Source organism: Tetranychus urticae, chromosome 3 (genome assembly GCF_039701765.1).
Source record: "Tetranychus urticae isolate SD_2017Ah chromosome 3, NJAU_TeUrti_SD_1.0, whole genome shotgun sequence".
Classification (NCBI taxonomy): domain Eukaryota; kingdom Metazoa; phylum Arthropoda; class Arachnida; order Trombidiformes; family Tetranychidae; genus Tetranychus; species Tetranychus urticae.
Window position 1 is genome coordinate 16,052,467 of NC_142960.1, and position 26,108 is coordinate 16,078,574.

General features: G+C 32.6%; 3 protein-coding genes across 3 annotated transcripts; 2 read left to right on the forward strand and 1 right to left on the reverse strand.

Annotated features, from left to right (window-relative positions):
- Positions 1 to 674: 674 nt before the first annotated feature.
- DIP2 (disco-interacting protein 2) lies at positions 675 to 21,999 on the reverse strand. Its single transcript, XM_015931372.3, has 6 exons — positions 21,744 to 21,999; positions 17,707 to 20,700; positions 3,564 to 5,349; positions 1,741 to 2,281; positions 1,475 to 1,598; positions 675 to 1,362 (listed from the first exon to the last, which is right to left on the reverse strand). The coding sequence occupies exons 2-6, from the start codon at positions 20,460 to 20,462 to the stop codon at positions 1,110 to 1,112; spliced, it is 5,460 nt and encodes a 1,819-aa protein (XP_015786858.1). The 5' UTR covers positions 20,463 to 20,700; positions 21,744 to 21,999; the 3' UTR covers positions 675 to 1,109.
- On the forward strand, positions 9,812 to 11,857 carry LOC107364075 (uncharacterized). Its single transcript, XM_015931375.3, has 3 exons — positions 9,812 to 10,275; positions 10,330 to 10,482; positions 10,602 to 11,857. Exons 1-3 carry the CDS (start codon positions 9,864 to 9,866, stop codon positions 11,621 to 11,623), a joined length of 1,587 nt encoding a protein of 528 aa, XP_015786861.1. The 5' UTR covers positions 9,812 to 9,863; the 3' UTR covers positions 11,624 to 11,857.
- A 2,056-nt stretch (positions 22,000 to 24,055) lies between the features above and the next one.
- LOC107364076 (prostatic acid phosphatase) lies at positions 24,056 to 25,890 on the forward strand. The gene is made up of 2 exons (XM_015931376.3): positions 24,056 to 24,603; positions 24,830 to 25,890. The coding sequence occupies exons 1-2, from the start codon at positions 24,112 to 24,114 to the stop codon at positions 25,655 to 25,657; spliced, it is 1,320 nt and encodes a 439-aa protein (XP_015786862.1). The 5' UTR covers positions 24,056 to 24,111; the 3' UTR covers positions 25,658 to 25,890.
- Positions 25,891 to 26,108: the final 218 nt, after the last annotated feature.

Sequence of the window (26,108 nt, forward strand, 5' to 3'; positions counted from 1 at the left end):
AACAAGTTGATTGAGTTTACAAGATCATTAATTACTGAGCATTTCAATTGACTGATCTTTGTATTGATTGAAAAGGTTTTTCCTAAGAGTCAATGTTTTCATGTCGATATTAACGGGAAATGTGATATTGGGTTACAATTTGGCTGACAAAAGGAGCAATTGTGATGATTTTATTGAAAAATGATCCCATCAAGATCAATGGTTTAGTTTTTTTTCTGTAAATAGTTATGAATAAAATGAAATTAAAGCTTCTAAACAATTAAATTGAAGCTTGCTACGCACTAATAAGAATCATTTTGGCTTTTAATTTGTCTGAAATCAAATTTATAAGTAAACCTAGAAAAGTTAAAACATTGAAAATGACCTGACAAATAACCTTAATGTTAACGTTTTTTAAGCTAGGCACTTGAAGACAATTTGTTTTGTATAAATGAAAATGTTGTGCATTGGATTTACTTTTGTGTATCGATTCAACCTCAACTGTTGAAAACAACTTGTTAGTTGTTTTGTATTGAGCTTTTCATGTTTAGCTAAATAAAAATTGCTCAAGACGAGAAAAAAAGCAGCAAATACATAACTAAAAAACAATGGAACTGCAATTATTTTCAGTAAATGAAGCAATTTGGAACAATAATATCAAACAACTGAAAATAACAGTCAGCTGAATCTAATGGTTAATTTTTATCGATGCTTGTTTAATTAAAAAGGTGGTGTATGGATGATGATCAACAGTGATGATGGTGAAGTAGTAGGAAAGGTTTATCCTGTCAATGGCCTTTGTTGTCTCTTTTATCATGTTTGGTGGAGGATTGAGTGAAAAAATGAATAAAATGTTGAAAATGTAATGACAAAATTTTGCTGTTATCAACAAATTGTGGGATCAATAAAAGGGTTAACGAAAAATGATACTGATTTTTTTGTTCTTGCTGACATAAGATGTCATGTTAACTAAGAAAAGGTTCACTTTTTGAAACATGAGCAAACCATGGTGAGAATGTGATAAGCGTCAATGAATAAATGGAAATGAAAATTGGCGAGGATTTGGGATGATTAAAAAGGAGAATGAAATGAATAGGATTTAGAAAGTGAATAGCTAAGATAGATAAGAATCACATATTGTAAGCAACATAAATAGGGTCTAATTGATCGGCAAGGAAACCATCTCGAAGGTGCATCCTTTGCTTCTCTCCACGACTGTTTATTGGTACTACTCCTGGATCGACAACGACAACGACTCCAACAATCATTTGGTGCTCTTCCAGGACAACATTGGTCACTAAAGGTACCAGATCTAGGGCTTCATTTTCATTACCGTCCAATTCAACGACAACAACTAAAAGATTTGTCCAAGTAAAAATTGCACTGAAATAGGAAAAGAGAGCATATTATTAGTTAAGCTAAACGTGAATTTTCCAGATTATAACAGAATCCTGGTAATGATAGAACCAGAAAAAAAGATAAACAATTAACTTACCATTCAGCAATCTTTTTATGACACCGTAAAACACTATTTTCAATATCAATTGGATGATATCTCATCCCACGTAACATTATCGTTTCATCCAAAGCTCCAACTACAAATATGGCATCATGAAGTTCTGAAAATGAATAAATAAATAAATAAAATACATTAGTAAATAAATAAATACATAAATCAAGATTAACATTGATATTTAAGGGGGTAACTAAAATTACTAAAACAGTAAGGTTAGTTTTGAAAAGTCAATGTGTGATTCTAACCTCCATCAGCTTGAACAGATTCAGTTCGCCTTAAGAATCCCAAATAACCCGTTCTTGCATAAACTTGTGATGTATCACCAGTTGTCAGACGAGCATTGAAATGATCATTTTGCAGTCCATCTTCTCCATATACAGTGAAATAGCCACTTGCATTGTGCGGTGCTTGTACCCATATTTCACCTAAATTGGTGTCCCCGCAATGACCCCGAGTCTCCGGATTGGCAATGATTACCTTGACTCCAGGTAATAATTTACCTGATTCCATGAGACACAGACTATGAGGAGCACCACGTTCAACAAGAGTAACCCTATCATTACGAAGAGCTCTCATGTCAACGTAAACAGTTGTCGGATCTGGACTTGAGGCTCCTTGAAGACAAAGGGCAACATTAACACGACACCCAAAACTGGTGCTAACCGCTCTAGGAGAAAGACCAAGGGATGAGAATAACTTGGAAAATGAATTGGTTAATGAGACTCGAGGTCGCTCTTCGGCCACAATTACACAGGTTCTGACACAAGCAAGATTAACGCCTCTTTGCTGTTGATCAGGAAATTACGAGGAGAGAAAAAAAAGCAAATGTTAATGTTAAAATTGTAACATAAATCAATTGAACAAAGACCCGGAAGCAAAGCAAAGTTTAAATCATTATCATTATCATCATGATTATCATCTTCTTCTTGAATCAAAGAGAGACAGAAAAGGTGGGAAGAAGGTTTAGTCTCAAGGTCTAACACATTCGATCATGGAAAGTATAAATAGAAGATGATAATTTATCTTGCCATCATCAATCCTTAAATCTATTTTCTTTTACCTTTAAACACCCCAAGTCAAATATAGACTTTAAACTCATCATGTTTCAACTATTGTCAGAGATACATTTTTGGCAATTAACCAGGACAAAGTGTCAATCTAAATTGATGTAACATTTGATTTGAAATACAAAAAAACATCAATTTATAAACTATAATATCAAAATGCAAAATTGTTTTGAAAAAGATTCACTTGCCAACTATTAATGAAGCATAACCTTAAATGAATTGATAATGGATGATATTGAGGATTAGGAAAGAGTTTAAAGAATGCATTTCAAAGCTATTGATAGGAATTAATAATAAGATTGACAATCAAGGAAAGTTCTTCAATTGATTAGAGTCAGTCAAAATTTCTTCTAAAACTTGGCCATTCTTTTTTCGCAATTTTGTTCGTCATTTATATCACTATCATCATCACCATCATTATCATCTGAATCTACAACATCCCTGCTTTTGCACGGAAAAAAGTAATAGTTTGAATACATTTCTCAAGTGAATAACTGTGTGGTGGTAAAGATGATGATGGAGAGATGAAAATGATGGTAGTGATGAATCATTGAGCCAAGATTAAGGTTATGAAGGTCAGCGATCTGTTAATTAGCCGCAGGGACGAGAGCAAATTTTTGCTGCCTCCTTTTGGTTATACACTTATTAACTCAATAGGATGATGGCAATGATTCCCGCTATTAGTTGAACCCAAAATACCGTCACATAACTAATCAAGACTTCAATGTGTTTGGCTTTCCCTAGTCATCACACTTTTTAGCTAAAATTCAATTATTTTGTTAATCTTCTCTTTCTGTTAATCTTCTCTACTAATTGAGTAAACTAATTAGGTTAGATGGTCTTACTAAAAATTTGACCAGAATATCACCCAAATTTGAGATAAGGTGACAAAGTACAATTGTTTTGTTTAGCGGTTTCTTTGTCTTTGCCGACAAATCTCAAGCTAATCTATTGTTAAAACTTTGCTTTGCTTTGTTTTTTGAAAAGTATTTTATCCATGCCTTGAGTGCATTTATTCCGGTTCCTAAGCCTTTGGTACAAAGCTCCATGACTCCATAGGAGCAAAATGTATCACGTATTTTATACATGCTAACAGCTGTTAACCAGAGAGCAGGATTGACTTCAACTTCAGAAGGTGGAATGAGAATAGAATGATGTCCAGAATAGACTGAATTAAGAGTCCAAAGGACAAAACCAAGGCCGCAATAAGGATCTAGACAAAGAGCAATGTGCCTTGAAGGATAAAGTTCACAGGCTAATTTAAGAGAGCGACAAAGACTTGTGGCAGCAGCATGAGACATCTTGATACCAGCCAACATGCCGGTTGTGCTAACAGAAAAATCAAGATAAGCAATCATTTCAGGTGTTGGTGCTCGATAGATTGAGGTTAACTTTTTCTTGGGTAAATCATCAGTGTCTATGATAAGTGGCCATGATTTCATATCTACAACATTTGAGGCTTCCTTGGATTTGAGCAATTTAATAACAGGTCCGGTGGATAAGATAATGGCTGATTTAGAAACGTCCACAATCATTCGCACCGTGGGTAAGGTTGTTTGAAGGTTTTGAGGATGAGGAGGTCGAATGGTAACTGGAACAACACCGATGTACAGGCAACCATAAAATGCACAAATGAGATCAATACCAGGTGGATAGATGAGTGCAACATGGTCACCAGTGTTTAGTTTACCGCGTTCAAGTAAAAGAGAGGCAACTCTTTCAGCTCTCTTATGTAATCCTAAACAGGTAACTGAACTTGCCTCACATCCTTTATTATTTAAAAGAGTATACATATTGTGATCGGGTGTGGTCACTGCTCTCCATTTTAATATTTCACTAATAAATTGATATTTCCGGGTAAAATCATTTTCACCCATAGACATGGGTTCATCTGCATTGGATCCAAGTTCCCGGCCTTGAGCAACTGCAAGCCTATTTCCTTGGACAATATTGCCCACCATAACTGAAGCAGGGCCAATTTCAAGATGAACCTCCCTTGGTTTGGGTAAATTGGTTACACAAGTGTGTGGACACATCAGTACATTGGCTGGATGTAGGCTTCCCTCGAGGAATCGACGTTTAACTTCAGGAAGGTGAATGCCTCCTAATGGGGTTTTGGGTAAAGCATTGGGTGGAACCAATGATAGACAGTAAATTCCTACTTGATGGATAGAGTCAACTGCTTGTAAAACTCGACTCATCCATTGGAAACTTTCCTCTTCGGTACAATCGGGCCTTTGTTCAGCAATAACACAGATACGATCATCACGAAGTACTTTGATTGAGAAAACAGCGATTCTACCTCGGTACACAAATTTCATTGGTTCAACTGCAAGAACTGTAGCGATAATGTCATCTGTATTGTGCTTTCTACCTGAAACTTGCATTAAACCATCACGAGTACCGCAAACAAAGACAAGAGCTCCAGGTCCCATAAACCCAATGAGTCCTGTACGAACAAAGGTCTGACTCTCGGAATAGACTGAACCATCTGAATTGAGTGGTTGCATCTTAAATATGTTATTTGTTAATCCTTGGAGGCCCCAATAACACGATCCAGTGGCTGTTGTGCTAATACAAATTTCACCGACTTCATCTGTTTTACATAAATAGGGTGATCCATTCAATTTAACAACTGCAGCTGTTGCTTCGGGTAAGATATGTCCACAATCCTGTAAGGTTAAAGAGGTTAAACTATTGGCCTGGTCAACACGAATTACACCATAACTTAGCGCCGACATTGAGAGGACTCCACGTCCAGTTGCTCCAACCCCCGTACGGCCAGGTCTAAAATTAAACACAAACAAAAAAAGGAAAGAAATTAAAAATTCGTTCAACAGTGTTTTGTTTTAAAGATTCACCAAGAAAAGCAACAAAAAGTAACCATCGTTTTAACAATTATCATTTCTATTAAAGTTTATCAAGCATTTAGGTTAATCTGATCAGAATCGTAAAGAATCGTGACTATCATGATTTCATCTAAAAAGGCATAAATATCTAAAATCAATTTTGAATTTAATCCAGTCTGTATTACATAGAAGCTGTTTTTTGCACGATTTATTCACTTTTTTTACATTTCAATTGTTCACAATGGATCAACTTGAAAAATGAAATCAAGTTAAGTGTATCAATAGGAAAAAATTGCTTTATTTTCACACCAATTAGCCAATTCTAGAGTAAAATAATGTATTTAAAAGATTTGGTTAAGCAGTTAACAAATTATATTCAGGAAAAATATAAAATTATTAAACAACCAACTGATAAAGCACATTAACTTCTCAGAAGCTTTCAATTGTTAATTTACACGGAAAACATTTTGAGTAAGCAAACCTTAATAACATCTAAAAATAGCTGAATACATACAAAAATAAAATTTTCACCATCAATTGATCAGGTATTATTTTTTATTCTTAGGCGTTCAAATGATAAATATCTCATTGAAAGCTGAAATTTCAGGTTATTCCCTTTTTTGATAATATTTTAATGTCATCTCTTCTGCAGCTGATCAATGTGTTGATGAAGATTTGTATCTGATAATATAACAGTCAAGAAGGATGAAAATCAAAATGTTTGATAGTTCAATGGAGCGTGTGTCAAACCAATTCATTATTATTTGATTAAAAAAAGTTGTCACCAAAAAAGTTATTGGAATGTTGAGAAAAGTGTAAAGGTTAGGTTAAAAATGTTGTCATTTAATGGTTCTGATTAAAACTGTTTACTGGCTGATTTAACATCAAATTGAGTTACCATTCAGAACATATTAAATCAAATTCATCCATAATGATAATAGAGATTTGAAATCTACTGCGTTTTATGAAAGTAATGATGATGATAATAAATTTGACTTATTTCTTTTGATTTTTCCAATTTAATCGAAATATTAACCATTTTTTTCTTTAATTTTAATTTTGTTCAAAAAGTCAATCGTTCCTTTCACCCTCATCATCAATAGTCAAGACCGTTAATTTAATTTGCTTTCAATTCAATTTTCAGGGGATCCCTGGAGGAGAAGTTGATTTATCAGAATCGCTCTCATCTTGAAATAAAACTAACCTTACGGGCAAAATGATATTCACAAACAACAGTAAAAGCAAAATACAAGAAAAAAACTAATCGTCAAAATAAACGCAAATAAACACAAATCAGCAAACAATGAATACAATAAGTCGATAACCTTCAAATGGAGATTTGAAAATATTATTTAAAGAAAGTTGATTTTAAAGTGTTATCTTGATGATACAATCAACGGAAGATGATCACTAATTGATGATAATTTAGCTAAAAACAATCACGATTTAGCGTGTTAATGATACATTAATTTCATCGTTCCAAGAATCAATTTTGGTGTAACACTTTGATTTTGGTTGTTCACTGAAAAATACAGGAAAACAAAAAGCAAAAGTGAAATTAAATGTGAAGCAAATATCGAAAGATTCAATATTAGCAACAATTAACTAATAATACATTGTATTGTTAAATCTTAAAGTGTAAATAATCCTTAATAATTTAAATAACCGTTAATAATAATCAAAGAGAAGCTTAAAAATGGTTGAAATGTTGAGTGAATTTAAGTAAATATTGATTTCCATATTGAATACATTGAGATTTACATTGAAATAAAAAGCAAATATTCAGTAGATTATGTTGATGATTAAGTAAATGTCAAGGAGTTAATTTAATTAAAATATAATCTAAAATGGTAATGTTTATATAAAAATGAACCAGGATATCCTCAAATTTAATGGCCTAATTGTATTTCCGGACAATTCATTGAAAAAAGTCAACAAAAATCAAATATTCAATTCAAATCTTGACTCTTCTCGGGATTTTTATTGCATTTTACATTTGACTGTTTACATTGTTTTTTATCCTCAACTCCAATGGGATAGTTCAATGGGCTTATCACTATGAAACATTAAGCTATTGAATTTTGCTTTTTTGCCCTGAGTAGGAAGTATTCACAGATAAATGTAATCTGAAAGTGCTGAGTATAAAAAGCTCATGTTCAGCCTACCATTAAAATAACACTCAAGGTTATTAACAGTTCTAGGAAGAAACTTCAGATAGCTCCAAATAATGAACCTGGTCTTTCAACAATCAACAAACATGAGAATCATTCAATTGCATAATAATAATTAACTATCAATGTCAAAATTATGATGAGTTAGACAAAAAAGGACACACAGAAAGGTAAAGACACTTGAATGTGAATAAACAAAGTGAGTGTGTCTTGGAAACGATCAACAAACACAATCATTTTCATCTTTTACAGGTAATATTGGTGCTTTTGAAACTGTAACAATAATTGTTCAAGTCAATATTGAAATTATTACAAGAACTGATCAATTGCTTAGAATTTGGAATTTTTTTCGTCAATTTTTCATTATTTATTTTCAATTTTGTTTTCCTTCACCTATCAATGAGGGTTGAAACAAAAGGTAAACATCAATTTGATTTAATAGGAAACAGTAAACAGGGAAGGAAAAGGTAACAACAAAGTAACATTAAGAATGCTGTGAATCGTGAAACAATATCAAGATCAGGTTAAGATGAAAGGGAAAGTCGATTGATCGATCAATTTAAATTGTCTTTGAGATAAAAACCCATTATTTCAACTTAACCTTTCCCTGTTGGAGTGATCAATATCACCATGATGATGGTCATGATGATAATGAGAGGACACATGAGACAAGTAACAACTTTGAGACAACAGAATGAAACTTCAAATGGAATTGATTTCAAAAGATTTCTTCCATTTCCATTGACAAATGGATTGTAAAAGCTAAAAAAAGGTTGAAATGACGTTTTCAAAGTATTCACAAGACGTAGAAATAAAATTAAGGACAACAATTTGGATAATTTTTGGACAATTAGAAATGATTAAATGAAAGAGTCACAATTGTAGGTTATAAACTCATCAAACAACAGGAATCATGGATTAAAAAGCAGCTCAACAATCTGGAGATGATGACTTTTTTGATGAAGTGATCTTCATCACTCTGACTCTCTCACCTTCATCTTCCTCTCGGTCTTTCAAGATGAAAGAACTTCTTTTTTTCTCTTTTTTACAGGTAAATTTTGAAAGCAATTTTTACTAATGTTACACCTTTTTTATAATACACTTGTTACGTGAAATGAAAACGCATCAAAAGTCTTTACTTTTACTCCTTTTTCCTCCTCATTTTCCTCTTCCACCCACTTTCTTAAGTAGCTGTTAATATATTTGGCTTCTTTGTCTTTACACTTCACCTTAACCTTCATCTTCATCATCATCATCTCGTTCTTTGTTAATTTTTTCCCATGGACTTTTTAACCGTGAACAAGAAACCAGTCAGTGGGTAATTGGTCTCTTGAGTTGCATCTAGTGGGCAACCGCATCATCATGCTGTTGATTTTTTGACGTTATTGTTGGTTTTTTTGAGCTAAGAAATGTTATCGGAAGATTGAAAGAGCCAGAAGAAAGTTGATGATGAAGGCGAAAGTAAAATGTTTGAAGAGAAAGTTTGTTTTAAGTGTAAAAACCTGTAACCCAAAATCAAGAGAAAAATTGGTGATAAAGAATGTTCTTTGTGTATCATTTAAACCAGAGATGATGGAAAGATCAAGAGGATGATGAAGCGTTGAGGATCAATAGATTTTTGGTAAATCTTTATCTTCCTTTCTTCCTCTTCACTCTTGAGTCCAATTTTCACACTGACCTTTTGAAATTAACTTACATAATAGAAATGAAAAGTAGAATTAAATATTTGGTTCAATTTTTTCTCTCTTTTTCTGGTTCACTCGACCAATCTTTTTCAACATCTTTATGAGTAAAACAGTTTTTATAATAAAAAAATCGCACAACTTTTTCAATGTAACAATCATTCTGAATCTATGAACGTGAATTTGACTTGGATAAAAATAAAGGAATTGGAAAAATTCTAGAATCTAATCATTTTTTGCATAAAATCATAAGTAATTACAGCTGAAGTACCAAGAAGATCGAAGTCGATATTTTCATGAAAATTGTTTCTTATCTTGGTATTTGAAATCTAAGTACAATGTAAGATAAGTGAGGGCGAATGCATCAACTAACCATCATGTAATAATTCAAGTGATTAAACCTTGAATTCATGTTATCAAGTGCTTCGAGACCTGGAATTGGCAACGTTTAAGTTGATTATAACGTGATCGAGAGCCGACAAGGTTCACTACTTGTTAGATAAGGAAATAAATGTTAGTTTAAAAAATGTTTGATCATTTTCTCGTCTAATTCTTGTAGTTACATTTCAATGTAAGTATTATTACAATAAACCATCAGAATGCCTAAAATTACAGTGAAAGAGTTTTTCGGCTTAATCAAGCTTCTTCGAATTGATGTTTTCTTTTTCATGAGCATGTTCAGCTCACTATTACCAAATATTGCTTTAAATCAGTTAATTCAAGATAAATATTGTATGAACCATTATTCAGCAAATGAATCTGTTTGTTTGAGACTGGAATCATCAGCAAGTGAATATGACTCGATACAAATAGGTGTTTTCAAAGAGACGACAACACTTAAAATGTACATAACAATAATAACAACAATACCAACAATATTCACATCTCTCATTATGGGTTATTGGATCGACGCTTATCCCAACCATTTGAGATACATGCTTGGCTTTGCATCAGCAGCAAATGTAGTTCAAAATATCATGGTCATCTATCAGTGTATTCATTTTGAAACAGGTAAGATTGGAATTGAGTTTTGAAATGAAAAAATTGACAAATGTTTTTTTACAGATCCTTATTCATTGTTGTACACTTATTTGTTTCCCATTTTGACTGGAAGTGGAGCGATCATTTATACAGGTACCTTTACTTATGCAACTCGGAAAACTCCGGCTAAATATCGAGCCATAAGATTCACGGTTCTTGAGATTTTTTTCTTCGCAAGTGAGTGAACTCTCAATTTGTAATTTACTTTGAAAAGTTGATTTGATTTCATGAAGAAAGGAAAGCAACCTTTTCGATTGAATTTTAATCAAATTTCCAATTTTTTCATTCATTTACAGCTATGCCTACAGCTAACACTTTGGGAGGGCATTTGATTGCAAGCGATTTTTGGTCTTTTGGTCTTCTTCGTAATTACGTTGGGGTTTACATTTTTTCCTCGTTGGGCGCTGTTCTTGCTACGATTTGGGCTTTTGTAATGTTAAATGATTCCGATCAGACTGTTGATCAACAAACGGTGGAAAAGTTAGATGTTAATTTGAATAATGTTGAAGATGGAGGCAAAGAGAAGGAAGAAAAAGTTGGTTTCAAGCAAATAGTTGCTGACTTGCTCAAACCTGATAACTTGATTTTATCCTGCGTTCGCTGTGTATTCAAGAAAAGGCCCAATAATGGCCATTGGTATATAATTTCAACCTTAATGGCTGGGTTTATACAGAACATGACTTATCTGGGTGAACAAAATATTGTTTATCAATTTAACCAACGAGTTTACCATTGGGATGCAAAACAGATTGGCTATTATGGGTCACTTGTAATGATCTTTTTTACTTTAGGTGCCATTGTGGGTCCACCTTTATTCATTTACAAAATGAAACTTCATGACAGTGCAGTTGCCATTATTGGTATCGTTTCAGTCACTTACTGTTTCCTGGTCAAAGGATTAATTCTTAGTCCAATTGTCTACGTTTTCATGTTTTTTGGCAGTTTTGCTGGTGTTTTACTAGCAATTGATCGTTCAATACTTTCACGAATGGTTCCTACAGATGAAGTTGGAAAACTGTTTGCATTTAATTCAGCGATTGGAGGAATAATTCCAATATTATCTTCACTATATTATACCAAAGTATTTCAAGCAACAATAGACTACAATCCAGGTCTTGTCTACTCATTGGCAGCGATAATGTTCATCCATCCACTGGGCAACGCCATTGTGCTCACAAGAAACAAGGAGAAATGGGATTTAGCACTAATTGCCGAAAAACAAAAGGACAATAAACAAGAAAGTGAACTCACGAATCCTCTACTCGTCGATCCAAATGCTAACAAAGAAATTGAATCATCTCAGAAACAACAAGCATAAGTTGGTGAAACAGTGAATAAACTAACCAACGAAGTTAATTTGACTTTAAACTGTTCCATGATAACTAAATTTGTGAAAATTGCTTGGTTTTATGATTTATCTCTGAAGCCAAGTGAAGTCATCATATTCTGGTTAATGTAATTTTTGATTTCCATCAATTCAAGATCTTTCATTAAGTGACAAAATAATGAAAAATATTGAACATAAAACATGAAATATTTGATGCTTTTTTTACTTTATGTTTCTCTTTTCTTCGCCCTAAGTTGAACATCACTCTTCATCGTTCACATCATTTATCATCCAGCTGTACAGTTTTTTCAACCATTATGAATTTCAAATGAAATTAATTGGTATCATTTTACAGTATTGGATAACTTAAAATCTCAAGTGTAAAGAGGAAAATGAAGGAAACAAAAAAGGAGTCAATGTAATGTTTAAACGATGCAGAGAGTAAAACTGGGTCAAGAAACATAAATTTTGTTCCATATTCGGAGTTGAGCAAGAGAAATAAGAAATTGTTCAAAAGTGAAAAGCTAATGTTTTCCCTGGAAAGGAAAGGCAAAATGGGTGAAGATGAAGATGAGAAAGTGAATCAAGTTGAAAAATGAATATCAAGTTATATTTGGTTTTGGCGAGGAATGAAGGAAACAAAATTAGGTGTTAATAAAATAACGAGAAATATTTTGAATGGCAGACAATTTTTATATAATAATAAAAGCTATTTTACTCATCGTCAGCTCATTTCAACTGTTTGTTCATCACTTAACTTGAAACTTTAAATCTTTTCGCCAAAGTAAAATGATTCAAAAATGATGATCATCAAAAATTTACATTAAATCATTTGAAAACGTAGAGTAAATTTACTTAAACATTTCAAGTCAAGTGATTTATCAAAACCTCAAGCTCATTATTTAAACTCAATCACTTTCAATTCATTTCTTTCTTTTTCTCCATAAGTTTACCTTTCTTCCTTTTTTACCTTTTCAGCTTTTCTTTCATTCTATTTCAAGATTTGAATTGATTGTTTGACCCTCAAATAGTGACACAACATCACAAATTATCATTCACTTTGAATTTACCTTTTTTCATTGAATAAATTAAACTTTACTCAACTCTGTCGACCTGTCAAATCCTATTATCTCTTTGTGTGAGAAGATGAAAAATAATCAATAAAATGGTTACGATTATTACAATAGATAATCTTCTTGAATAAAGTGTCAAGTAAATAATAAATATTTGATTATCAAGAACAGTTAGTTACACCTTAAATTGTTATTAAATTATGAATTACACAGCATGATAAAGAGTCTAATAGTGGCGAGATAACAGTTATTAAAATGGTTCAAAATGCAATACAACACAATTTGAAAATTTTGATAGTTTCACTGAAAAGATGCATTTAAAATATGAATATTCAAGATATTAAGGTAAAAATTGATCAAATGATTGAATACAATTAAATATAAAATGCTTTATCAATGTCAAGGGACGTCAAATAAAACGATTCATTTTGACAGCAAAATAATAAGTTGTCAAGTTATTCAGCAAATTGTAAATCAGAGTAGCATTGATGGTCAAATGATTATGGTCATCAAAATGATTCCGCTCATAATTTTACAATATTATTAAAAACCGTTTTAGTGGTTAAATTGTAGCAATTAAAAGTTATTAACGGGATGTTTGATATTCACCAGAAATGAAGTTATCCAACAAATCAGTTAAACCACATTGATTCTGATGTGTGATTAGTCTAAGTGTGTTTATCATTATCCTAGTAACACTGATTTGTTTCAACTGTAAACTAAATGAAGGAAGTAAATCATTAATATCAATTCACATTAAATCAAACAAAAAGTCACATTAAATTAAATTCAACGCAACAATTTATCAAGAAAAATTGAGTTAACTTGGTATTGGTTGTATCATGATTAGAGGCGGAAAATTCATTATTAGGATAATGTAAACTTATAGAGTTGGCTTTCATGTTGGTCCATGAAGATAACGATAATGAGTTAATAATCTTGAAAAGATGATGAAAGATGAGCAAAAAGGTTTCCCAAAAAAAGTAGTTTTCATGGAGAGAGAGAGAGAGCATTGAATCAGATGAATATGGAAGTAAAATCAATTTTCAATCATCAATGGTTAATCAGCTAATGATAATATAGATAATAATCTTGTAATAAATCTCATTGCTATTAAGTTAATCAACTTTAATTGAGTTGAGTTGTTTCGTTTGGCTGTTGATAAACAAATAAACTTATAAAGATTTAACCAGATATGATTAGAAATGAAAAGTCTGTACATGTTAATGAACATCTCAGTGTTTTTAATCTGAGGTTTGCTAGTTTCCATGATAATAACAATTCTCATGATGAGAACAAAAGACTTCCCGTTTACAGTTATTATTCAGTTTAAAATATTACAATACGAATCAGAAAAAAAAGTGAAACATAATGCTCAAAGGACAACGACCGTTAATATTAATATTTGATCATTAAAAGGTTGAGATTCATTTTGAGTGAAAATTTTCTGGAAAGAGGCCGAAAATCAGCTGATTTATATTCACTGGTTAATCAGAGAAAATCTTAAAAAAGATTTCTTGCTATTCATGAAAACTGGATTTACAGAAGCACTTTGATTGATTACAAACGGTTTAGAAGGTGATTCAACTTATGGTCAATTATAATGATTAACATCAACAGTACAAAGAATCTTCAATTTGATGACTAATATGATGCATTTGATGGTGAATTTTGAATCAAGTTGATGAACATTTCAGCTTCTCTTTCATGTTTCATTTTCAGTCTTTCATTGTAACAATATTTCATTATAAAAGGGATCACAATTAAAAGTGAAATATTCAACCTTTTTTGTGGTTCATTTTAATCACAAATTGTCAAAGTGACCGTTGTTTAATTGCTTGTTTACAGTTTTATGCACAACCTAATTTTACAGTTAGTCAAGTAGCTTGAATAGTTAATGTTGGGTAAAAGGGTTGAGAGATTAAATTATTTGGTTGACATCTTTTAAGGTTTGTCAAGTCAGCAAATGGTGAACATTTAATTGTGAAATTTAAATGATATTTTTCTCAATAATTTATCAATATCTCACAATTAAAGCTTCGAGAGTAAATAAAGTTCACAGAAGAGCTAATTGTGAATAGTTTGAAATTGTTTCATCCATTGAAATCAATAATGAATGTTTCGAATAGGAAAGCAATCATTCAGATTTGGATGAAGCAAAAATTCTGGATGAATCATGAGGGAAAAGGATAAACAAAATTACGGAAAAACAAGAAATTGAGTGAAAACTTGTTTTAATGACAGTTTAAAACTGGCTCTGATTAGCTGATTACAATTAAAATTACATCAGTTATACCGATGTTCAAGGCTGCAATTCAGGTAAATGATCAACTCTATTATTTGATTTCCATGGTCAATTGTATCATCATAATTATCATGATAATTGAGTCGCTTTAAAGTAACATTTCCCATTTTAATCATCAGTTTCTTGATATTGTGACAACAATATCAAGTTTTCACAGTAATTATCGGAATAACAATAAGATTAACTTGTCTGTTGCTTTGAATAGTGAAACTAAAATGGTCTCATCGTTGCGTCAAATTACGGCCAGACACAATTAAATGCGTTAATGAATGCAAAGAAACACCAGATGACATTTGACTATTTCTGAAGGATTGACCTTTAGGTAAAGTTATGCAAAAAAAGGTGACCAATGAGTTTGTTCAATGCATTGAAATGCGTTCAAGCATCAATTTACATTAACCATTAAAGAGTAGTAAGTTTAACAAATTTAAATTTTCACAGGATAATCATGTAAATGTTAATTCAACTGATCAACTCTATATTTGGTGAATGTTTGGATTTCATGGAAATCTAAATCAAGATTAAATTGAAATTGGATAAAGTATGAAATTTTCATGTGGAAATAGCTGTTACCTAAAAAGGTAAAGTAAGTTTTAATTTTCGCAGTGAATGTTGTTTTCATTGATTATAATCACAATTAATGTCTCAAGGATTAGACCTGAAAAGACAATAAGATTGTATTAAATAATCAAAGAGATTACACGAACTGAATTGAAACAGATTGGTAATCAGATTTAGAGAAGAGAGGAAAAAGTAATTTTGTTTAGACAGCAAAAGATGATCAAATCGGAACAAAAAGGATATCAACTTGAATAGCAATCAATCTTATAGCTATCATGATAAATGAGAATGAAAAAGTTCAATGGAAAACAAAATAGAAACAAAAAGTGCGAAATAAATGCTTGTTATAAAGACATGATCAATGAGATAATTGCTCAAGGCAAATGTTAACTTTTTTTGAGATAGTTTTTTAAAACCTAAATTGACATCAACGCACTCGTAAACACTTTATCATGAGTGTGTTCAAATGGTGAAGATGAACAAAATGATTAGAATGACATTTTTCAATAATAGTAAAAATAGTATGGAATTGGCTTTAAGCGTTTTGACTAATGTTGGACATTAAATCAATGTTATCCACTAATAACCATTATCAATGCTACTTTCAAACTTTCCAATTTTCATTCTGTATTTTAAAAGTAACAACAAAATATTGTATATTATTAAGTGAATATTTAAATATAAAGATATAAATATACATAAGTGCTACTAATCATGATTATCAGTTGAAGAAAAACGTTGAATGTTGTATGTTAAATTAGCTGCTCCTAATTGAAGTTTCGTATTAATGTAATATAAATGATGTTCTCACATTTATCTTGGTTAAAATTCATGTTGTAATTCAGGAGAAAAATAAACTTAAAGATGAAAACAGAAACAAATTGTTCATTTTCAACATATAATTGAACAGTTGCTGATAAATTTTGAGCATACTGAAGACAATCTGTTAAATGATGGCAAAAATCTTGAAATCGACAAATTAAAATTAACTAAATTAATGACAAGGTGTAAAGTATGAAAAAGCAACACCGAAACTGACTGAGTTTATGATCAATTGATAAGAAAAGGTTAAGTTTCCTGATAAAAGCAGCATTTTTGTTTACAAATGTTGAGTTTTTTTAATTAGTTGAGATGTTAACACAAAGAAACATTGGCTGATCGATAGATTCCCAGTAAATAAACTTCATCAATAAGACAAAGTTATGATGATAATGAAGAGCATGGAGCAAGGCAAGATGTTTAGATATTTCAAGTTGGACGGAAAAGTTGACCCTCACTTGTTATTTTTTGTTATGTCTTGAGACTGGTCAATTTTGAAGCAGGACCACTTAGCTAATAAACATGCTTTTTGCGTCTTAACCTTTATAATGAAGTCAATGTGTGTGTTTGTGTGAGTTGAAGGAAACATTTTTTCCGTTTCCTTAAGTCAGTGAAGGAAAAGTCAAAAGTGTTTTGCAAGTTGGGGAAGAGGAGTAAACATAATCATCATTATTTCCATCAAAATTAATTGACTTGATATACTTTTCCTTCAATTTTCTTGCTTTGTTTTGTTTTCTCAAAAAATGGAGGAAGTAAAGTTAGCAAGAAAAGAAAGTGAGAAAAGGTTGTTAGCCCGTAGACTTGAATAACAATTGCAATTAATATTGTAGAGAAAAAAAATCAAATGATTGTTTGGCAATAACATTTGTCATTGCGTTGAAACATGAAATAGTAATGAGTAAATGATTTTTTTCAATGTTCACTATTGATTCAGCTTCAGTATTGATTCAATAATTCCCGGCTCTTAATTTACAAGTCTAACCTTGAATTGTTAGTTTTTTGTAAAAAAATGAATGATTACATGAATCATAAATTAGCTGATTGTAGAAATGAACCGAAATAATTATCAATTTTTAGGGTGGTGGTGATATTGAGGGATAATAAAAAGGTAATATAATAGTGATGGATGAAGATGAGAAAAGTAAATGTCAAGAAAATGAATGAAACAATGAATCAAGTTGATCATGAAATTATATCATTACAGTAATTATGTCAAGAGAAAAATCTGAATTTAATTCATTTGTGGATATTGACAATGGAAGAAAATGTTTCATTTATATTGCTTTTCTGGTGAGTTTACAAATAAAGAGACTTACCTTCTGATGGCAACGGTAAGAGCTTCTGGTGAAGCAGCACAGGGACAAACAGCATCAGGGCGAAGTCCGCGACTATGGAATACACTCATGAATTGATCGCAAGAGGAAAGTGACCATGGATTGGAGCCATCGGCCACTAATAACATTCGAAGTGTTGATAAATTTACATCTTTGTGTTCCTTGGTTGCCAATAATCCCCAATGTAAATCACGAGATTTACAGATGGCCACAGTTGCTTTAAATTTGGTAATCATTAACATCCAAAAGGAGGGATTTATTTTCATTAGTGAGTAAGGTATAAAGATGACATGCATTCCATTGAGGACACTGGTTAACACTGAATGCCAATGTCCAACTTCACGTTTAAAGTCCAATACACAAACCATAACATCACCTTCAGTGTAATTACAAGCACTGGTTAAAGCTCGACAGTGGGAAATCATGGCTTGTCGAGAGACACAAACACCTTTCATTGAACCATCTTTATCAAGAGTATATTCAACATAAGCTGGAACCTCTTCAGAGATCCTTGGCGGTGGAACCCAATCTCTTGGCGGTTTTGACCAATTATCTGGAACTAACCAGGTTAAAGGTGGCCAACCTTTGAAGGTATGAATTTCACCAGTTCCGGGTGATTTGGGTAATCCCTTGAAACATGCATCAGCTGTTAGTGCATAAGAAACATTGCAAGAGCCTAAAAGAAAGCCTATTTGTTGTGATCCAGCATCCCTTTTGGACATGGGAACCTCAATTGGAACCGGAACTATTCCAGCCATGAGACAGCCATAGAAAGCACAAATAAATCCAATTGGATCACTGTTTGGATAAACTAATGCTACACGGTCACCGGGTTTAATAGTTGTTGTTTCAGCCCCAGTGGTAAGACCTTTTTGACCAATTTTATTTAATAAATTGTATGCAATTTTGCGACTTCGACTCAGTAATTTGCCATAAGTTATCGAGGGACTAATCTTTCCAGTAGGATCGAGAACAGTGATTGCTGGAGCTTTAAAGGTTGCTGAACCGTAACGTTGAAGAGCTTCCTCTAAACTTTTGGGTAGTCCAGAGGAAACTATGAGAGGTTCACTGACTGATGGCAACATGGTACTTCCCTCTGGTCTAGGTGCTGATGGATCCAATTGATTGGCAGCTATTTCTAAATCAGTTTCATCGTCAATATAAAAATCATGGAGTGGTCTTTTCTTTGGTCTTTTTAGTGTATTTAAAAGCTGCTGGATTTTGGCTGATACCTTCCATCTACCTGTACCATAAGTATCGATAGATGGTGATCGACTGGTGCGCACTGGTGAACCAGTGTTTTCTTGATGACCATAAACATTATCATATTCTGGGCCAATATCTTGACTTGAGGGTGAGGTTCTGCTAAGTGATAAAGAATCATTATTGTTATTAGTTTTGGTTACATCAGGTTGAGATTGTTGATTTTGTGTGGAGAAACTTGTATTTGTTGTTGATAAACTTTGCAGCATATCGGTTATGCTCATGATGTTTGTATCTGATCTAGAACTTATCCTTTGAGGAGGTTTTTCAGGTGGTCGCTCACTACTACTACAGTTATCATCATAACTACTTCCACCACTTCCAGTACCATCACCAGAACCACGGCTTAAATTATCTTTATTATTATTAATACTACTGCTCAGGTTGATATTATTGTTATTGTTGTTGTTATTACTGTTATTGTTATTATTGAAATGATGTTGTTTCATCATTCTTGGAGGATATTGAGTTGACTGGTGAGGCGGTGGTAATGGTGGTTGGTCATTATCGTCAAGATTGTTAACAGTTGTTGAAGATGGTTGTTGCATAGAGGATGCTGGTGAGGGTATTAAGGGTGGTTGTTGCGGTGTTGATGATGTAATTGGTGTTTTCACTTTATCTTTGAGATGAGCTTTCAATTGATTTTGAAAAGCTGATTGTAATTGCCGTTGAGACGATTGTTTACTCTCCCTAGGAACAATGGACGGTGCTTTGATTTCCTTTTTTTCTTTACTTCGATGTTCAACTGGTGAGGATGGTTGATGATCACGAAAACCTTGTACACCAATGACTCTGGGTGGTAAAGGTTGAGGTGGTAAATTGGGTTCATGAGCGGGTGAAGAAGTTGTTGAAGTATCAGTTGAAGATTGATGATGATAATGATGTTTAGGTTGTTGGTCATAAGATTTTTGCTGGCGAATGTTGTGTCCACTAATAAGATGGGTTGGACGAACAGATATAAAGAGATCATCATCTGGAGTTCCTCCACCACTACTCTCATTAATCAATGAATCCTCGTCTTCTTCATCAGATGATGTATCTGTTAATCCAGTTACTCGATTCTCTCGAGAAGGTGAGGTTGTTGTTGCCATTAAAGAGGTTCTTTTCGATGGCATGGGTAAAGATGGCTTAACCCTGTTTTGCATAGCTGCTAAAGCCTGTTGAACGGCTTCTTGGCGAACTTCAGAGTGATAACGAGACTCATGCCGGGTTAATCGACGGTGAACTCGTCTTTTGGCACGGGTTGATGGGCTAGCGGATCCTTGAGCGGGCTGGCAGGAAAGATATGGAGCCAATAGGCGAGATCTTTTCTTTTCATAACCTTTTTGAGTTATATCACCTTCACTTAACTCTAAATCAAGCTCAGCCAGTTTTTCCCGGACCTCTATAGGCAGTTGATTAATATCTAAACAATTATCTGTCATCTTGCTAATACCTGCTGTTTTAATCATCACTGTGGGTTGCTTGAAAAACATGAAGAAAATTTGTATAACAAAAACGGTGTCTTATTTGATGGCGGATAAACAATTTTTGTTTAACCTTAATATTACTCAATTATAAAGGAACGCACAAACATGATGATCACAATAATTCACTTGAGTGGAACACATCTTGATGAAATTTAATTTTACCGAAGACAATTTTAACAAGTAACAGCATCCCCAATGAACCATGTTTATCGCATCATCGCTTCCTATTTTTTTTTCTTGAAGCCTAATCAGAAGGGGAAAGACGAAGAATATTATAAGGAGAGAAAAAAATTACAGAATAAGGAAAAAACGAAACAAGTTAATTAAAGATGATCTGAACACAAAAGACTCCTTTAAGCAGCCTATCAATCAGCAATCACCGCTACCTAAACATTGACTCATCACAAAAATATAAGTCAGTTGAATTGTAATGGTTGGTGAGTGTCAACACATACATGCAAAGTACAAACTCAACTTGTTAAAATGATAAAGCTAAACAGTGATAAAGGAAAAAGCTAGGAAACAAAATGACTACTGTAAGGATAATGGTGGCAGTAAAAAGCAATCAATACAAAGGCACAAGGAATATCACAACAATCCAAATTGGACAATTCACTGACATTGTCTAGTAAAGAGTTATATACAGTATCAATATACGGATGACAACTGGGAAATGGTTATGGAGAAGGAGATACAACGACTGTTAATTGCAAGGATTACTACACTAACAATTTGACATCACAACTTACTTATCTCGCTGTTCAATCAAAAACGTAAGAGCAGATTTTGTCAAATCAGATAGAGAAAGAGCATAAAAGTTCAAGCTTTTTAGATTTCCATAAAAGCAGAAAAAATATCAAAAAGAGAAAAACATGGAAAAACTATGACAAAAAAACACAAGATGAATTGATAATTTGGTTGATCCGGTTGGTTAGTATTAGTCAATTGACAGATTCCTTAAAAGGGAGAAAAGGACACTAAAAAACAATAGAGTAATTATGTAAAAAATGAAATCTATCAGATAGACGCAAAATATATACAGATAAAGATAAATTCAGGAGATCAGATGAAATGTGAAAAGACCAACAAAGATAGAATTACAAAGAAAATACGAAGCTAAAGAGTAATTTTGGATCGGTACTGAGGATGAGTCAAGAAGAGTCGAAAAGACAGAGACATGAAGGTAAATAATAGAAAAAAATAAAAGGTAAAAGATAAATTCAGGAAACAATGGAATTGTGATAGAAAATAAAGAGTAAAGCTGAATCCATCATAAAGTGTTATTACCTCGACTCTATTTCCTCTTTATCTAAGACTCTCTTTGGTTATCCAGAGGATTGATTTGGTTGACACAATGTTAATCAAATGCACTATAAAAATATGTATGGTTCACACAGAAAAACAGATTGGTAAATCCACATTTAACAACCAACAAAACACTAATTGAAACGAAGTAAATTTACAAAAATTGTGAACTTGAACAAAAACCTAAATTAAATTAACCCAAACAAACACACTTGGTTGGTGAGATGTTTTAGGAAGCAAAAGAGAGAGGGAGAGAGAGAGATTGGGTTTGTCATTTTCATCATCTTCTAGCTAGCGATCTCTGGTGCCAACCAACTAAACTTTTTTGGTAAATTTTGCTGAAATATTGTTTTGGATTTAATTGATGCTAATTCAATATCAACTGTTTGATTGTTTGCTTCAACTTTAACAATATGTAACTGTTATATTAGTTTCAATTAAGATTTGATTGTTTTGATTCACAGTCTAGTTAAATATGGCAGATTTTTGTCACTTTTAAAGCTCTTTTGATAAGTTAGTGTGGTTTACTTTAAGACAATTGGACAGCCTGTTTTTATTAGAAATCACAATTGTCTTGTCGGTGATTAAACTGTGCAATTATTTGACTTCCTTGATTACTTTAATTAATTTTGATTAACAATTGAACAATTTACTCGAATCATTATTTTCAAAGCTGGTGCTCTCTGGTGACACGCAATTGAACCTATTCCAAAAATTGGTGTTTGCATCATTTTATTTTTTCACTTCTTTTTAATTTGACAGTTTAATTTGTAGCTTTTCATTATTTAATTTAACTCATTTCAAAGTGTTTTCTCTCATTGGATGAAATGATGTTAATTAACAAGGAATCGGGAGCGAGCGACAAACATCTTGACTCGGAATTGCAACTAGTAAGTCTTATGAGCTTTACTCTTTTTGTGTAAAAAATTGTTGTATAGACTGTTAATTAATAGAGAGTTATTTCATCTCAATCATTTAGTTTATAACATAAAATAGACTTAATTCCTAATCTGTGTAGATTTCTGAAGGAATTGTCATATTTTTATCAACCCTTATTCGTTAATCAGATTCAAACGTTAGATTAGACACTTTAATGTTTCGTCTTTTGTGTGCTTACGTTAGATTGTTAACTAAATATTTGTTAATATGCTAAAATTTTCGATCCACAGTTTTGTGAGTTGATATATTTACTATTATATAATCCTAATGGTCTTACTAATTTTATAAATCTTTTGTGGTTTTTCAAAGAAAGAAGGTTGAAAGATGAACAAGTGAAAATACAACATACTTACCATGAACTTGTTGGTGCCTGAATTGGACCAGAAAACAATTCAAGAAGTAAATTTGGTGAACTCTCAAGTGGAAACAATAAACTAGTTGTCAGTCTTTACACTTGATCATTTCAGTGTACCTGTTAACACTCATAATCATTTTGAAAGCAAATAAATAAATTTCTCTTTCTCTTATCTACAGACTGATGCAAGAATATACACAGGTCAGGTCACTTTTCCGCCCAATGAGGAGAGAGATTGAAGAAAGTTAATCCCTAGTCAGGATCAAGATCGGCCTACTCTTTTTATCATCTCTACTTTTTCATCCGATAAGATGGGATCAACTTTTGACAGTCAAAAATCAAGGAAAAATAAAAGTCATTTAAACGCTGCTATTTTATTCAATTAGGACTGCAAAGAGTCGCAACAATTAAAATGCACATTGATTCTTGCAAACCATATATTAATAAGTAGGATGTAAAAGTTCAAATTTCAATGCAATTTTGAACAAAAAGAGTCTTTCAAAAAATTGGCAAAATATAGCCACACCAATACAAATGATATTTTCACAACTAAACGCAAATCGGTGAAATTATTGTTGGAAAAGATTGGATAATAATTTTACTAAAACATGTTAACAATGGCAAAATGACGCAATATTGGTGCAGAGACTTGAGCTGACAAACTCGTTTTATGCTTTGTAAATTCAATATCATCAAAATTATGACATTGTATCGCTGCACTTGTGATGTGAGACTGGATTTAAATGTTCAGGTCACAAACCATAAGAGCAACCAGATTAGTTTTTCAAAAAAAACTAAGGTTCAGCTGATGAGTCAAGTTACCATATGCAAGTTCACCTTGAAATAGGATCCAACTCAACCTCTGATTGGCTAAAGAAACCCGTTTAACCAGCTAAACCTAAATAACCACAGGTTCTCTTTTGCCTGTTTTCCCCTTGTTATGGACTCTCTTTTTGCTTTCTCTCCTAGTGGCTTCTCTTTTCATCTTCCTGTCTGCTGTTTCAATGAATGGTCAAACATTTGAGTAGTTAAACTGTGCTATATTCAACGGTAACAATGACTTCATCTCGTCTACAGCAATTTATATTAATTTCATGTTCCATTTGTACATTAATTTCTACCGGATCATCTCAAGATACTTCGGAGTCAAATAATGATACTTCTTCAACCGTCAACTCATCAGTTGATCACATTACCTTGAGATCGGTTATCGTTATTACCAATGAAGGTCTTGCGACCCCGCAATCGACCTTTTCTTTCATTGATCCTCAACTGAGACCTGAATTTTGGCCAGAAGGTCAACCAGTATTGACTAATCTTGGTAAACATCAACTTAATCAAATGGGAGAATCGCTTCGTAGAAGATATTCAAGTTTTCTAACCGACAGTCCTAGAGAAGTTTATGCTCGAAGTGCTGATGAAGATAGTAATATTGAAACTGCCTTAGTGCTGCTTAATGGCGCTTACAAAGCTCATGGTAGATGGAGATATGGTAACTCTGATTATCTACCGATTCCTGTCCACACTGTTCCTACACCTGATGACTGTGTAAGTAGTCTCTTGCTCTTTGGTACAGACAAACTCTCAGTGGCTAGTTTTATAGCAGTCTTTAAGTACTCATGTACTTGACTCAATCTTACTTTTTCACTCTTGAACCTTTTCTAATTTCGCTCTTTTTCTTTTCAATATAATGTCACCTTTTTTATACATTATATGAATTTATCTCATTCATTGATTTTCGTCTTTATTTTCTACATTCATCTACTTTCTACAGATGCTGTCAATTCATTGTAACTGTCCAAGGAGAAAGCAAGCTTGGGATGATCTTTTGAATTCACCTGAAATTGAGAAATACAAAAAAGACTTCGAATCAGTATTAAAATTGGTCGAGACTAAAACAAGGTTGACGTCACTTTACTCGCAAATTGACTATGTTGAGACAGCTTTGCTTCAAGTTTATCAAAAAACGCCTGTTCCTTCTTGGATAACACCAGGAGTAACTGACGATCTTAAAGATTTAGCAAATGAATTTCATTCAATGGCTGTTGCTTATCCTGCCATGTTGAAATTATATGTTGGAGAGCTTTATGATGAATTAGTAAAAAAACTCAAAGCAGCAACAAACACCAACAATCGAAGGGATACAAGTCAAAAGCCAAAGTTTCTGGTTTATTCAACCTTTACACCTCAAATGTCATCTGTTGCTTACGATTTAGCCGATATCAATGGTGAAATTCCTCATCCAGCAACTTCTTTCATTATTGAGTTATTTGAGGCACCAGGATCTTCATTTTTCGTTAAATTATACTATTGGCAATTCCCTATTTCTCGTGAGCCCGAGTTAGTTTATGCAAATTTCACTCACTCTTCCTCTTCGCCATCAACATCTTCAGTACCACTAAATGATCTCTTAACACACTTGCAAAGTTTCACTGAGTCGGATTGGAAAGCTTATTGTGGTCTTGGTGATTCCGTTGATTCTGGTCTTGACACGCTTTCGGTGGTTCTCATAATAATCCTTTGCGTTGTTTTTGCAAGTGTTGCCTTCACTGTTTTCATGATTGTTAAACGATCTCGGTCAGGTTATGTTATTTTCAAATAGCTTGTTTTTATCGAAAGAAACTGAAAATTGATTGAAAACGATCCAAATGGTTCAAAATGACCAAAATTAGTTTAGTTGACTTCGAAGATGGAATAAGTTAATATTGTATGATCATAAAATGATAAAATTATTTTGATTAACTGATGAACACATGAAAATATTTATCTCACAGAGAGTTTCTTTACTTTTTAGTGTTCTTCAATTGAATTAATAAATTTTTTACAAGATTAAAACTAAAATGTATTTCCAAGTATTATTTACAAAATTATGGTTGTAGTTGATGTTGACGATGATAATTTAGGGATAGCAGCGAAACAAATATCAAATTATCTTTTTGATCTACAGAAATTGACAATACAACGTATCAGCATCGTAATTAAATACCTTTTAAACATTTGCATACTAATGAGAACTACAATTTCCTTTGTCTATCTTGTTTCATGGAACTGAC

What these genes read in the sequence shown, in the direction of transcription:
- LOC107364075 (XM_015931375.3), top strand. Translation starts at nt 9,864, where the DNA reads ATGCCTAAAATTACAGTGAAAGAGTTTTTCGGCTTAATCAAGCTTCTT. An exon ending in GTGTATTCATTTTGAAACAG is followed by an intron (nt 10,276 to 10,329) that starts GTAAGATTGGAA and finishes GTTTTTTTACAG; the next exon opens with ATCCTTATTCATTGTTGTAC. An exon ending in TGAGATTTTTTTCTTCGCAA is followed by an intron (nt 10,483 to 10,601) that starts GTGAGTGAACTC and finishes ATTCATTTACAG; the next exon opens with CTATGCCTACAGCTAACACT.
- DIP2 (XM_015931372.3), bottom strand. Translation starts at nt 20,462, where the DNA reads ATGTTTTTCAAGCAACCCACAGTGATGATTAAAACAGCAGGTATTAGC. An exon ending in CTTACCGTTGCCATCAGAAG is followed by an intron (nt 5,350 to 17,706) that starts GTAAGTCTCTTT and finishes GTTTAATTTTAG; the next exon opens with ACCTGGCCGTACGGGGGTTG. An exon ending in CCGGAATAAATGCACTCAAG is followed by an intron (nt 2,282 to 3,563) that starts GCATGGATAAAA and finishes CCTGATCAACAG; the next exon opens with CAAAGAGGCGTTAATCTTGC.
- LOC107364076 (XM_015931376.3), top strand. Translation starts at nt 24,112, where the DNA reads ATGACTTCATCTCGTCTACAGCAATTTATATTAATTTCATGTTCCATT. An exon ending in TTCCTACACCTGATGACTGT is followed by an intron (nt 24,604 to 24,829) that starts GTAAGTAGTCTC and finishes TACTTTCTACAG; the next exon opens with ATGCTGTCAATTCATTGTAA.